This window comes from Colletotrichum navitas (genome assembly GCF_030913465.1).
Source record: "Colletotrichum navitas strain CBS 125086 chromosome Unknown LY79scaffold_12, whole genome shotgun sequence".
NCBI classification, from domain to species: domain Eukaryota; kingdom Fungi; phylum Ascomycota; class Sordariomycetes; order Glomerellales; family Glomerellaceae; genus Colletotrichum; species Colletotrichum navitas.
This window is the reverse complement of record NW_026850558.1, coordinates 699,878-714,747: the sequence shown is the minus strand read 5'-3', so window position 1 is coordinate 714,747 and position 14,870 is coordinate 699,878. Positions and strand designations below refer to the sequence as shown.

General features: G+C 45.1%; 3 protein-coding genes across 3 annotated transcripts; 2 read left to right on the top strand and 1 right to left on the bottom strand.

The window, feature by feature from the left end:
- Positions 1-6,099: 6,099 nt before the first annotated feature.
- LY79DRAFT_509347 (uncharacterized protein) lies at positions 6,100-6,792 on the top strand (the record flags this gene model as incomplete). The annotated part of the gene is made up of 1 exon (XM_060554047.1): positions 6,100-6,792. The coding sequence occupies one exon, from the start codon at positions 6,100-6,102 to the stop codon at positions 6,790-6,792; it is 693 nt and encodes a 230-aa protein (XP_060417361.1).
- A 1,263-nt stretch (positions 6,793-8,055) lies between these two features.
- Positions 8,056-8,765, top strand: LY79DRAFT_657326 (uncharacterized protein; the record flags this gene model as incomplete). Its single annotated transcript, XM_060562706.1, has 3 exons — positions 8,056-8,311; positions 8,454-8,536; positions 8,562-8,765. 3 exons carry the CDS (start codon positions 8,056-8,058, stop codon positions 8,763-8,765), a joined length of 543 nt encoding a protein of 180 aa, XP_060417360.1.
- A 199-nt stretch (positions 8,766-8,964) lies between these two features.
- Positions 8,965-14,128, bottom strand: LY79DRAFT_544904 (GRAM domain-containing protein). Its single transcript, XM_060557142.1, has 3 exons — positions 13,383-14,128; positions 9,872-12,606; positions 8,965-9,820 (listed from the first exon to the last, which is right to left on the bottom strand). Exons 1-3 carry the CDS (start codon positions 13,769-13,771, stop codon positions 9,162-9,164), a joined length of 3,783 nt encoding a protein of 1,260 aa, XP_060417359.1. The 5' UTR covers positions 13,772-14,128; the 3' UTR covers positions 8,965-9,161.
- Between the last annotated feature and the right edge of the window lie 742 nt (positions 14,129-14,870).

Here is a 14,870-nt window from a genome sequence, read left to right as displayed (position 1 = left end):
AGAAAGTAACTATATTAAGGTAGTTATAGTATTAATAATATAAAGAACTAGTTAGTTACCTTTAATATATATAACGTTAATAATAACTTTATAGTTAAAAGAATAGTTATTATATAGGGTAAATTTAAATTATAAAGGTGCTTTCCTATAAAGCTAGTAGTAATAATAGTATTTAGTTAAGTACTTAATAGCCTTAACCTTAACCTTATAACTAGCCTTATAAAAGACCTTGTAAAGGTAGTAGACTAATAGGTGCCTAAATTATTAGTAAAGTTATTATAACTCTATATTAGTTAAGTAGTAACTAGTAAAGCTATATTTAGGTAGGCTAAGAAGTATCTATAGATGCCTTTATTTTTATATAACTAGTACTATAATATTACTTTATTAAAAGGTATTTATAAGGTTATTAAAGTAAATAAGTAGTTAATCTATATCTACTAGGTAAAGTAAAAAGAGTATATTTATAGGTATTATATAAAAAATAATAGGCCTAAATAGTATAGTAACTATTATAGTTTTTTTTAAGTAAATAGTGTTATTATTACTAAACTAGATCTTTACTTAGCTAGTAGTAGCTATATTAATAGTTACTAATAGTTAAATCTACTATAATGTAGTTACTTATAAATAACTAGTAGTAAAGAAGGTTACTATACCTATATTAGGTAAAATACCTTAAAAGGTGCTTAATAAGTAATAATCTAATATAAAAGAGGTAGCTAGATCTAATAATACTACACTAGGGTTATCTTTTATTAACTAGTAATAGATAGCTTAGTTAGCTAGGCTAAAGGTAAGCTTATTACTACTAAAGATAGTACTACTAAAGAATATAGTAAAGGTATAAAAAGTATTACCTTTTAGTTTATTTTTACTACTTTTAAGAGTATAGTTACTTTAAAGGTAATAACTAAGGTCTTTATTATTATCTTTATTACCTTTTTCTTTCTATAGATAACTACTTTTATAGCTAGTAAAAAAGGTTTAATATATAGTTAGTAAAAAGTCTTTTACTTAGTAGTTATTTTTAAATTATTAATACACCTTATATTACTTATTAGTAGTATATTTTATTAACTAATAACTAGGCTTATAGTAGATATAGTACTTCTTAGTATTATAGTTATTATTATTATTACTATAATAGTTACTATTACTATAGTTATTACTAAACTACTAGTTATACCCTTAGCTATAGTAAGTATAGTTAACCTAGTATTAATTATTAAGGTCTACCTAGTACTAGCTAACCTTATTATTATATTTTATTATAGTACTTACTAATAACTATAGTTAGTTATAGACTTCTTTTAATATAGGCACTAGATTAAATAAGTATAATTTATACTTATAAACTCTAGAGTAAGTATTTAATAGCTAAGATTAAAGGACTTTATTATTATAGTAGCTATTAGGTAATACTTACTAGATAAGGTTAAGTTTATTAATAAGTTTCTTAAGCACCTTAAGCTTACTCTTCTTAGGGTTATTATATATAATATAGTAAAAGGTAGTATTTTACTACTTAGTAAAGTATATCTAAATAGCTTTAGGGCTCTTAAAGTAAGCTTTTATTTAGGTAACTATAGTAGTAAGGTCTTAGATATTCCTACTACTAATTTAGGTAAAATAAAAAATAAAAGCCTTACCTTTAAGTATTAATAAGAAAGCTAATACTATTTAGTGTCTCTTAATACTAATTTTACTATAGTTATTATAGAATAAGTTTAACTTAATATTAAGTATATTATATATTTTACTAGTATACTTAGATTTATTAGTAATAATCTTAGTTAAAGTGCCTAATTACTAAAGAGAAGAATAGTTACTAATAGTATTATTCTTAATTAGTAGTAGCTATCCTATGCCTTAAGGTTCTATAGGATTAGTATATAAGTAAGTAAAAGGTTCTTACTATAATTAATAATAAGTAGAGAAAGATAATAGACTATTACTTTATTAAAATAGTCCTTATATTAAGTTATATAGGGGAAGTAGTAAATCTTATATAGATTAAGTCTACTATAGTAAAGCTAAGGTTTACTACTTTTACTAATATAACTTTTATACTTATTTATTAAGTTAGGCCTATATTATTACTAGTTATTACTTAAGGTTTATAAATATTACTAGGCTTTATTTAGTTATATAGGTAATAAGTTACTATTACTGTTTTTACTTATACTACTCTAGGCTAATATAACTATATTAAATATTATTTAAGAAGCTATTATATATTTTAATAAGCCTATTAAATATTACTAACTTATACTATACTTTCTTAACTTCTTTATTTATCTAAATATAAAACTTATTATTATTAATAATAGTAATAAAGTATAAGGTAATTTATTAATAGTCTTTAGGTATAAAGACGCCTTAGTTAAAAAGGAAGTTATAAAAAATTAACAGTAGTACTTTACTAGTAGTACTAAAGAAGGCTTTATCTTATTTATTAAAGTAATATTAAAAGTCCTTCTAGAGCTTATAACCTATAAGGGTATATTTAGCCTATTTAGCTATATAATAAGTAAAGTAAAAGTAAATAGTAAGAGGGTCTTACTTATTAAGAAGGATTTCTTAGCTATACTTCTTATAGTTAATATATTTTACTATAAAAGTAGGCACCTTAGGGTGTAAGGTACTACTAGATTAACTTATTATAAGGTTAATTATTAAAGTTAATTAGTAATAATTACTATATAACTTTTATAGTAGTAATTAAGTAATAAGTTTTCTTCTTAATATAATTTATACTTATAAGTCTAGATAGTACTAGGTTAGTTTTATATATATAAAGTAAATAAGGATAGTTTTCTAAAGAGGTAAATATAAAGATAAAAGAAAAAGTTAAATAAGGTAGTAATTATTACTACTTAAGTGTCTTTTCTTAATAGCGCTATAGTTAGTATAAAAAAGATTCTTACTTATTAAAGAGGTTCTAATAGTATAATAGACACTATAGTGTTTCTTATAGAGGTAAAGTAGCCTTAACAGTACTTAACTTAGTTAGTAGTCTACTAGGTTATAGTAGGCTAAGTAAACTTTTATAATAGTAAGCCTTATTAATTACTAGTTATTAGTAATAATTAACTATTAATTAATATTAGTTTTTACTAGTTAATTAATAAGATCCTATATCTTATAATATTATAAAGGTTAAGAAAAGGTAGTTAAATTTATAGTTATTAATAGTTAACTAGTTAACAAGGTAAAGTAGGCGTACAAGTGTAGTAGTACCCTTGCGTATGGGCAAGGGTAGGGGATTCTGCCGGTAGGCGGTGTGTCACGTGACCTACCGCCTCTGGCCGCATCACCCATATGCTAACAGTAACTCTAGATCAAGAGCATTGCTATCCTCCTTTTAGGTCGTAGGATCGCCGGGACCGTCGTGACAATTCATAGATAAGGGGTTTGGCTATTAAGAAAAGAAACGTTCGAAACTTGTTTGTAGCACGAAAAAACAGCTAGAAAGTAGGGGCATGCATATACTCCCAAATGGAAAAGAATTGGAATGTATACAAGCAATAACCTCGAGCCACACGCTCATGCTCAACCAGAGACAACGGCAGTAATATACCAGCAACATCGTTCTAGAACAAGCTTGGGAGTCGACAACTATCAACAACCATTTACGATTCTCCTATCCGCCGTCAGAGAGTCTGCAAGTGTGCTTGTTTGTTCGTACAACGAGCACTCTATTGGAGCTTTATCGTCAAACCATCATTTTACTATCATTAGCTCATTAAGCTCCATCAAATCTTTATCGTGATTTGTTCCCTCTTGCGTAGACGCAACTTCAACCTTGTTGCCATCGGTATTAGCCATTGAAAGCTGTGCCATACTTCGCTTCTCAAACCCTAATCACCTCTTTCTTTGCTGGCTTTACGAGCAGACACATACCCACCGAGCCGTTTAGTTAGCACCGTCTCCATCTTGTTCCTAGCGACTCCTGAATTCCCTTGTAGTTTTATTGTAGTTTCTCGCCAAGATAGTCCTTCCGTTTTGAGTCAGACTTTAAGGATAGCCCCGTTCGCAGTGTATGCCTGAGACGCTACCTCTCGTGCTGGTCGAACTTGCAAGCAGTCGAAGGTTATCATGCTGTGACATAGGAGTTTAGTGCACAAGTAACTAGAAGCTTTCTGTCCTCAGGCGTCGTAGAAGTCAAGGCGCGTCCTGAGGCGGTACGTGGCACGGTCAACTTTAATGTAGACTGACCCATCAGTAAGGCGAGCTGGGGGGGATGGGTATAGGTAAAGCAGGAAGACGGGGTTGTGCTGGTCAAGTATTATCATTCATGGGTATACACGTGAGTTATGGCAACACCAAACTGACTGCAACAAGCGGTAGACACTGAACCCAAACACACCGCGCCATAGCACAGCATCGCTCCTACGAGCGAGCTCTGCTGAGTCGTTCATGGGTCTTATGGACGCCCAGCCACCCTCAAACACGAGGTCCCAGAGCCCCTTGACACAGTGTGTTGGGTATGCTTAGGATGACAAAATGATGGTTCCAGTTGCGGCTCTTCATGCCATTGCCGCTCCATAATGTATTTCTCAGTAGAGTAGCCGACTTAATCCTAAATTATTCCTTGAGTTTCATACGTCAAAGTTACATGGCCTAGCCGGGTGTTGAAGAACAGAAGGGTAAACGAAAGTCAGAATTCCTTATTCCTACATCCCTCAAACCTTTTCTTTTCCTTAGACTGGACAGAGACTCCGTTGATGCTGTTGCTTGGTTTATAAAAAGAGGAAGAGAAGAGCCCCATGAGACTTGGAGCGTTATTCGTTTTCCGAAGTAACTTCACTTCCTTCATATCAAGTCTTGCCGATTACTCCATTCACTAGGGATGTAACACATGAGCAGGCGAAGTCAGACGCAGAAAATCGAGTGATTGGCGAATTTTTGGGGGTCAAGTCAATTGTACTCCCTTCTTGCTAACCCAGATGACCTGGGCGTAATGTAGGCCGACAAAGGCCATGAGAGTTTCAAGGGAATAAAGGTGATACGAATCGAGACAACAACTCTACGACAGACCACTGCCTGATACAGCAAGAACATCGAACTTAGCTACCTGGGGCCGAGGATGTCGAGTCGGACTTTCTCGCGGCTATACATCTCAGCATTTACAGCTATCACGGCAAGAAGGATAAGAATAGGCTGTGTAGCTAGGACCGCGTAATAGTGAATGCCACTATGTGTATTTGAAACGTACTGTCACCCGGTCAAGCCATAGGGCCGAGGTCGTCAATCTTGTTGTTCGGGGGCTTATAGAATATATCGATGAACTAACGATGACCCGGGCTTGCTTTTTGAATAATGGGAGGTAATTTTCAAATTAACTTCCTTAGAAACCAAACACCCAGCCACTAATTGTGTACACATAGTTTCCCAGGGGCCGCAGATGGGTCTAGGTTGATTTCGTTTGTCTATATGAACTGTGGGATAACTCATGAAGACGTGCTTTGCCTCAAGTACGTGGAGAAGTAGACAAACACTATGTGTCAGGAATAGAGAATAATCTTGGAGAAAAAAAGTGTTGCGCTAGTTTCTGTTCCTCTTTATGTTCGAGCCAACAATATGTCTCAAGTAAGAGGAAACGACTGTATGTTCAGGCCTGACTGAGGATTGTACAGGTAGTATGGCAATTAGCTGCAGAATAACCTCTCCGTTTTGGAAATCGCGCCCTTGTGAAAAGTCAGGGCTGTTTCCTTTCTTTTAGCAGCTAAGAGCACTTTGAGTGGTTGATAAATATTTCTGAATACGGCCAAAGTCACGTTCACATCTGCTTCACCTTACAGGCCACTCACAACCATTCCTTGGCTTTCCATCAATCACGACACGAGAGCTCTCTTGGATCCCGTATTCATCACAACCTCGCACTTTCTTGATTCCGGTTCTTCTACAGGCTCTCAAAGATTATTGCTCTCAGAATTCATCCTCGCGAATCTTGTCTTCACAACAAAGCTCCGCAACCTATGCTCCGACCTCATTCTTGTTGGTTTGTGAACCCCATAACATATGATTTCTAGCGGCCTTGTCTAAATAACTATTTCTAACAGTTCACAAATAATCGAACACCAACAAGAAATCATGGCAGTCATTTCACGTCTCAGCCAGCTCACAGAGGACCAGAAGCGCATGTGCGACGACCTCCTCACTGTCCTCATTCAGCGCAACCACCCTATCGACCCCCCTACCCTCGATCAGGTCCGCGAAGAGTTCTGGACCAGAATTTTCAAGTCAAACTGGACCACTAGCAATCTCAACGTCGCCCCTGTTAAGCTCCCTAAGCGCACCAACGACGAGAGCGCTCTTCTCATCGGCACCCTCAACCAGAATGTCCCCAAGAATGGCAGTGTTCCTGGCTACCGCCGTTCTGACCAGCCGGTACTCCTCAAAGTTAGCATGAAAATCGACCCTCAGTTCGACGTTCCTGTGGCCAGCTTCTTCTGGGTCGACCAGCAGGGCCATCGCGGATCTGAGCTTTCCAACGCCTCCATTGATATTGAGGGAGACCTTACCCTCGACGAGGCAAAGGTTGAGGTCGGCTTGCACTATGACACCAACGAGAAGGAACGCGTCGGCGGCTGGAACTGGTCCAAGGTTACCTACTGGGGTCGCGCAAGGCTCATTAATGTTGCCCAGGGTATCATCACTGCCGCTGGTGAGGATGTAGAAGAGCTCAAGCCAGTTCGCTTGGTCCAAGAGCATTGGATGCACATGGAGGATCTTCAGCATTCACTGAACCAGGTTGATGGTCTTGAGGGTGCCGTAAACGTTTAGGACACACAAACCACATATCGACAAAGCAAACTGAAGATACCTGGAGTGAGAGTGGCTTTGACGACGCAGATCAGAGAAGGATGTTCGTATAGCAGAGTTCTTTCTTAGGCTGAAATGAAGATTCTTCCTTAGTCAAAAGATTCGCATTGACGTACTCACCCTAACGATGAACAAGCCAGGTTCCAGAGAAACTAGTATGACTGAAATGGTTAGATGAAGTGTGAGGTTGAATGCAGATGCCTTCTTGGAGGGAAGGACAGATTTTTTTGATCAATATCCTGACGAAGCCTAGTGTCGCAAGAATACTGTTGCATTCTTCTTTGTTTGATCTTGCAAAACGGAAGTGAAATTTGGGAGGTTTGATCTAAGGCCAGATACTTTCAACCAAGGGCAGTTCGTGGCTTAATCATTCAGCCATCCACCACTGGCAGTAGCTCGATTCCCACCAGAGACTATTCCACGTAGATATTTATGAATACTCAAGACAAGTTGCATTGGCCTTTGGATCACTGTTCGGCACTTGATGACCATCACCAGGCTTTCACTGGCAGGCTGTTTCCTCCACCCCTAACCAAATAAAACACTTCCATGCCAAGCCTCTCTCGTCATTATTAGCCCTTCAGTCTCCGGAGCTAACGATGGAGAAGAAGAAAAAATTAACCAGCAACTAGCATGAGAATGCTCTGCTCAAGAGGGCGGAGCTGGAGGATGTCGACACACATTGGTCCACAAGATAGATACATACCTGCTGCTTCTCATCTTCGTCATGGCTAACAACTGGCCGCGGCGGATGCTGCGATTGCTATCGAGTTTGGCTCTTCAAGTATCTGCCATCCTATATGGACAGGGCCAAGTAAGTTGCAAAGGTGACGGGAACCACAATGACAACCCCAAAAGCTGATGCTTATTCTACTACAGCATCGGGAACGTTAATATTGCCATCATGGATAGAGACCTCAAACTCGAATCGGAACGGCACTTCATGGCCCTCATTGTCTTCTTCGCGTGCTACGTCGTCTTTGATTCTTCACAACGCAGTAGCCAAGACGCAGTTCGTGGCGCTTTCCCTCGACGAGCTTGCACGCGATCTGATGAGTGGCACGCTCGATGGCGAGGTCAGGCTTTATAGGGACGCTGACTGTCTGAGTTCCTTCCCGATCATTTTCATTCACCAAGGTGAGAACCTCCTGTGTGGCGATGTCGACATTGCAGGGGATTGCTGCCAGGATTATCGTGCGCTGGTCTTTAATGCACCTCTTAACCATGTTCCAGACCAAGGATATCGTCATCAGTCGTCAGGTCCTTGGAAGCACTGCGGAATATTTCAGGGACGGCAATGACGGTCAAGTGGTATTGCTGGGGTTGTTGAGAAGTTGCTCTGATGGCCTGAAACTGCGAATTAACATATCCTTGAGCTATTTATCTCGATTTTTCAAAATGTCCACTGTGAATGCCGAGCCTGAGGCACTTCTAGCTTTGACACCGCGAAGCCCCATGACCTCGTTTGCCTGGAGTGACTGTAAGCCTGGGTTTGTTGTCTACGGACTCTCGAAGAGTTCCTGTTTACTTGTGACAAGACATCCGCCAAGGCAATATCGTTTTGGTTAACTGAAAAGACGAAGGCGCGCAGTCGTTGTTTCTGATCGTCGCTCGAATCTTAGCTAGGAATGACGGAAACGTGAACACTCTCAACGTCGTCGTGGCGGCAAGTGATCTGGGCGGCATAGCGAGTACAGAGCTCTGGGTGCGAGGGAAGGCGCAGCCCGTAGCGCCCTAACGAGAGGGGCTTCGCCGACCACAACGAGGTGTGGGAACGAAACAAGGTCAGCGATGCCAAGCTCACGCAGCTTGTCAACTGTGCAAGAGTAGATGTCGTCGCCAAGCGACTAGCCCACAGCAGTGTCGGTCTCTTTGTCAACCATCTTCGCATACAACGTGCAAGTATCGGCGTTATCCAGAAGGGGCAACATTGAATGTGGTTTCAACGTACTTACTGTTTGAAGTGATGGCAGAGAAGGAGGTTGGGAAATATGCGGTCGTCGATGGCGAAGGGGAAGGTCTGCGGTGTGCTTGCTAGAATTTTCAAAGCGGCAGAACAGAAAGAGTAGGCAGAACAGTCTTGAGGAAGAATAAGGGGCTAGGACTATTGTCCTATTGTGGGCGCAGGGCGACTTGAAGAGAACCCGTCAGTGTATTTGGTTTTGCTGATGCTTAATCTACCCAAAGCCCTGATTGCTCGTTGGCATCGCTACTGAATATGCTACACGATAACGAAATAAAACAAAAAAAGAACAAAGAGACACGTTGTGTGGTGTCATACCTGACTTGCTGCATTTGTTCCTCTCGCATCCCGTTCCTGGGGTATTTCCTCAACCGGCCAAGGGCTTCTTCTTATCCATGACGTCTTTCAACACCTTCAACTTCTCCTCCGTAACCCTGATCGCTTCCTCGATCTCCCGTTCGCCCATACGGTCTTCTCTGATCCTCTCCTCCACCGTACTTGGCTCGATTGCCCTCTTGCGAGTGGGCAACTGGCCTTCGTGCAGTCGCTCCAAACCGACTCTTTCTTCAAGCCACTCCCAGAGCTCACTCTCCTCACGTCTCCACATCTCGTCATATGCGGCAAGGCGGTCCGGGTAGCCGTACATACGCATGTCTCCAGATGCCTGCCTGCCTGGAAGTCCAAACCCGAACCACGTTGCAATGAGCAAGCCAGCCAACAGACCATACATCATGTTGCCCGCCATGAGCGGTTTGGTGACATCAAGGATCGGCTCCAGAATACCCCGTACGGGCTCTAACGGACCCCAATCCTTCTTGGGGGTGTTTTTGAGCCTGACTTGCTCATCCTCAGCGTCCGTCGATGAGCCCGCTGCCTTGCTCTTCTTGCCCTTCTTCTTGACCTTCTGGCCTGGACCAGCACCCGTACCACCACTGCGGGCTTTTGACGAAACGGCCGACTTCAGGCTGGCAAACAAGTCTTTGCAGTACTGGATCTGGCCATCGTTCGCACCTTTTTCGATAGGCCCTTCGTCAAGTTAGTTTGGCCCTCTGTCAAGACTTGGTTCTCGGCACATACCTTTCAACCAACTCTTGCCTGTCCACTCTATGGTACAGTTGGACTGAACTCTGGTCGAGTTGTTCTCCGCCCACGTCAGACAGTATTTCGTCTTTACGCTGAAGATGTTGCCGCTCGGCACGTCAGGTGTTTGGGTGGTAATACTGAAGTTGATGGCCTTCTCGAAGTCAAGGTTGTCCAGCGTTTCTGTCACAAGACACTTGGTCTGCTTGGGGCCAATTGCGCCATTAAGGGGCTTGATGTAGGTGAAGTAGCGTGACCTGTTCTCGAGGGTTAGTCCCTTTTTGTCTTCCATCTGCAACTCTGTGCATTTCGCCTCGACAGTCAGCCACTTCGTCATCCAAGTGACTGAGGCAGGGCCGAAGAGCAGGTTGTAAACCTTGCCCAGAGGCGCTGGAATGACGTCGTCTCCAACAATTCTCTCGTAATGAGTGTCCGCATCACCGCAGTCCGTCGGAGCGTGTGCAGCGGGGCCGGGGAAGTCATCGCCGCCGGAGGGGACACCAACAGCGTCCTTAACAACGTCGGCCACGGCGCTATTGGCACCTGCACCAGAGACCTTGCGAGACACAGTCTTGCCCCCTTCCGGCTCGGCGTTCACCTCCGACAGTTGCGTAACGTCTTGGAGATCATCAGCATCGTCGTCTTCGTCATAGACGTCGTCGTCATCGCCAGACTCGCTGTCTCCGTCGGTGCCTGACAAGCTACCATCATCAATTTCGGCTACTACAGCGTCATTGCCATCAACCTTCTCCGTTTTGTCACCACCCGTGCCCTCAAGCTGCACACCGTTCAGCGAGCTTCGCAGGGTAGGATGACCAAGTTTCCAGATGTTGACAATGAGGTCGTAGGTCGAGTCTCGACTCGTGAAACTGGCAAAGATGTGCTTGGCATGCAGAGTCGAGATCATGAGTCCATTCTTGAAGACCAGGGCCGTGCTTCGCTTTTCAACGCTCACTATCTCGTCAAAGCTCATAACAAGCGTAGTCGACCACCCGAGAATGTTGCTGCTGAAGCATAAGTGTCCTTCGGATACATACAGGCGGCCGTGCGCTAAAATTTCTCGCTGCAACGCACAGCTATAGTCTTCGATGAGGTAATCGTCGTCAGGCACGCTCTTGAACAGTGTATGGAAATCACGGTTGCGTTTCTTGCTCGCAACGGCGAATCCGGTAAGCTTCGGCACGCTCGCGCTTGCTTGAGGATGAGCGACAGACGCGTTAGCCGCAGCAATGGCAGCGCCAATAGTAGTAGCCGTACCTCCCGACACAGCTGAACTTCCTCGCTTGCGATGGCGTCCAATAGCGCTGCGAATACTTCCACTCCGCTGCACGCCAGAGATTCGATCTTCGTGGATGCTGCCTTGAGGAGGGGTGCGATCTCCACCGCTGCCCGGCTCGTACAGCGATTGTGGTCTGGTGACCTGTCTGCCGTCGTCTACTCCGAGATCGCGAGTGGCAGCCGCGTATGCAGCATCAGTTGGGGCCGAATCACTTCTAACACGCGCATCGGCCGGTTCGGGGAACTTGGCGGTGATGGGAGTTCCGGAGGCGCTACCTGTGTCCGTTATCCCCAGCTGGCTGAGGCTTAGCTCGCCTGAGCCGATGGTCTTGACGGCAGGTTCCTTGTCCATGGTTGAACCTGTCGTGGATGGAGGTGGGGGCTCGACTTCGGGTTCCCCGTCGATCTTAATTTCGGGGGGTTTCGCGATGTTTTTGTTCTTGGAAGGAGGTGGCCCAATGCCGGTATTCTGGATGGTGCTCGAGAGTGAGGTCGCGGCGTTTTGAGCAGCCGAGAAGACGGAAGAAAAGAAGCCGGCGCCGGATGGAGTGCCGGGGTTGCTCGGGGTGCTGTTCTCCGGGGTTGGCGTCAGAGGTGCGAGGGTGATATTGGACAGCTTGCTGGGTCCTATACTGCCGGATCCTGATCTACCTCTGCGATGAGCAATCATATTACCCGTGAAAGAACCACCATTCGTGTTGCCTGAGGCAGTGGGAGCCTCGACGGTGGGTTTCGGTGGTGGTCCCGGCGGAGATTGGCTGAACGGTGCGCTGTGATCGGTCGGCGTCGGGGGTGTATTGACGATGACCGGTGTGTTCGTGTCGGGGTTGGGCGGGGTTTGAGGTACAAAGGAAGTATCGATGCGGGTGGTGGTTGTCGAGGCCCTGGAGCGGCGTCGCTCGGGGGAATGGGATGTCGACTTTACGCGGGGTGCACCCACATCGTCTGTCGTATTCGGCTGTGGCGTAGACGGCCTGTCTAAAGACGGCTTCTTTGTGAGTACGGTCGAGGAGATGAGGTCAGAGGTGGAGGCAGACGCAAAAGCTCTGCCTCGGTCTCTAGTCCTGCGCGTGTCTCGGCCGTCGTCGGTGGTGTCGTCACTGCCCACACTCCGCTCGGGGCTCGTAGCTGCACTGGGGGTCTTCTTGGACTTTGAAAAAACACCCTTGAGACGACCAACAGGGGAGGGCGACCTCGTAATATTTTTCTTGGGCGGAACAAGGCTCGTGAAACTGCGCTTGGAGCGCAGAGACGAATTTGTTGACTCGACCGATTGTGTCCTCTTGGCTGAGTTATTAGCGGTGGATCGCGCCGAGGCGATCTCAGGGAGTTGGCCGTCCAGTATCTGTGGTTGGGGTTCAGGCAAATGAGTTGCCTGAACGATTGGGGAAGAAGTGGTCAAATAACCTATTTGCGAAGGATGGGTAGAAATGGCATTTGGCCGAAAGGAAGATCTAAATAGAGGGAGAAATGTGCGAGGTTAGAGACAGTCCAGTTGAGGTTACATGAAGAGTAGACGAAACGAAGTGGGAGAGAGGTGATGATGAAGACAAGGACGACCCTGTTCCACGACGCACTCGCTTGGGGTGGAACACTCCTGTCAGGGGACACTAAGCCAGGACCAGAGACCAAATGTGCGCTGAAGGAGCCCCGGCAGCCGTCGTACGTCGATTGCCGCAGAGTGGATGAGGGGGAGCTGAGACTAGAAAGGAGTTCGTTCTCTAGTGCTAGCCCCAATCACCCCCAGACGGGGAATGGGGGGAGGCCAGGAGACCAAAGATGGCAGCTCCTGAGGACACCAATCCCCGCTTGCGGTTTTTCTCTGTCTTACTGCCGCCTTCTCTTCCACTGATGATGAGGTATGACAATGTGCTTGAACAGGGGACAACGTCGGCGGGAGGCTATCTAATGGATTGGATCCGAGTTCCGTAGCTGTTCGATGCGCGCCTTGCCATTCGATATAGATGCGGGTGACGGATTTTCAGTGATGCGCCACTACAAAGACGTGGCTATGTGAGGTGGTGATGTGGTGAGAGCGCATAAGCACGGAACAGGGACGCTTGGACGCATGCAGGCAAAAGGGCCGAGGTGCAGAGGCTGACATCCGCGATGCGAGTGTATGTTTTGGGGCAGGCATCGAACAAGGCAAGCCAAGGCAAGCCAAAGCAAGCCAAGAAATGCAAACTTGGGAGGAACAGGAACAGACGAACAAGAAACCGGAGAAACTTACTGTTCGACCTCGGATTCGCCGAGTGTCACCGTACTGGTAGCCTCGGTGCTGGTTTCGTCGACGGCTTCGTGGCCGTGCTCAAGGTAGTGGTCGTAGTCGTAGTCGGGAAACCCTGTCGAGCTGTCCTTGTTGGAGAAGCTGTCTGTGTCGTGAACGTAGGAGCCGCTGTCGCGCCTGGCGGACATGTAACTGGCGCTGTCGCCTCTCAGTGGTTCGGGCGTGTCAGCTGGAGCCGTGACATCTTCCCCCTTGACCCCTAACAGCATTGCCGCCGTTGCTGCTGCGGCGTCGTCTTCCCGGGCTTCTTGCTTTCTGCGGCGCCGTTTGGCCCCGATAGCTTTTGGTAACAGCTTGCTCAGGCCACCTCCGCTTTCGCTGGCGGCGTCCATGAGTTCAGTTCCAAGGGTCGGGAATCGTAATTTGTTACGAGCGGGCGGTGTTCGTACCGTCTGATCGGCTGGCTGGTTCAAGCTTTCAGAGCGAATACGCGTATTGGATGTGAATAGTGGGCACGATAATCATATTCCGCGGGTGCAGGGAATCGAGGGTTTGGAAATCGAAATTAAAGGTCGAAGAGACAGGTATCAGTAAGATAAGCAATGTTTTGTAATGTCCTCTGGACAATACGGCAGGGGGGCGGCGTGTCTTCTCCTGTTGCTTGGGCGTATCGCAGTACAACGCAAACCTCTATTCGATGTTGTTTTGTGCTTGTGAGGTGGTGCAATGCCGGAAAAAGGTGCAAAGATGCAAATGCGTCGCAGCAACAACCCGGAACTGAGGACCTTCTAAGAGAAATTTCGGATCGGCAAGAGCTCCAGACCACTTTCGTCAATTTAGGAAGGAAGGTGCAAACTATGACCAAATAGGTAGGCACCTACACATATCGTCAGTGACGAACTGCCCAGCTTGCTGGTCCCGCCTTGGCTTGTCCAGCTCAGCCAACCCGCGTGCGTCTCTTCCTGTGGTGAGGTGAGCGTCATCATCAAGGTCACTTTTTTTTTCTCCCTCTTATTATCCTCTCCTTCTGGGGGGGGGCGAGCTAAATGCCTGGGCCTGGCTAAAGAGTCTTGGCTTAAAAGGGGGGTAATGAGGTGGGGAAGGGAGGAGAGGCAGGTACAGGTACTTTAGTACCTATTTTTGTTAGTGGGCTACCGCCCCGCGTGGAACGGAAACACCAACACTGTCTGTCGTATGAGGTCGATACCTGGATAAGTATGGTACGCCAGCCAGTCAATATTTCTCTTCGCATAACGACAAGGTCCTCGGAGAGATGTGGTCGATCAAAAGTCACATTGTTGCACTCGCCAATTAAACGTTACTCTCCATGACGAGGGTTGTAGTACCGATATTGTCCCATTATTACTTGTTTCCAGCCCGCCGCCACCCGTGACTCGAGAACGATGCTGCTATTTTTGTTCCACGAACGACACATTTCCGGACGGTGGATCTGTTGCGGCTGCGCAATTCCAACATTCCGCCACCTCGCGA

What these genes read in the sequence shown, in the direction of transcription:
- LY79DRAFT_544904 (XM_060557142.1), bottom strand. Translation starts at nt 13,771, where the DNA reads ATGGACGCCGCCAGCGAAAGCGGAGGTGGCCTGAGCAAGCTGTTACCA. An exon ending in GGCGAATCCGAGGTCGAACA is followed by an intron (nt 12,607 to 13,382) that starts GTAAGTTTCTCC and finishes CCCTCTATTTAG; the next exon opens with ATCTTCCTTTCGGCCAAATG. An exon ending in AGGCAAGAGTTGGTTGAAAG is followed by an intron (nt 9,821 to 9,871) that starts GTATGTGCCGAG and finishes AACTTGACGAAG; the next exon opens with GGCCTATCGAAAAAGGTGCG.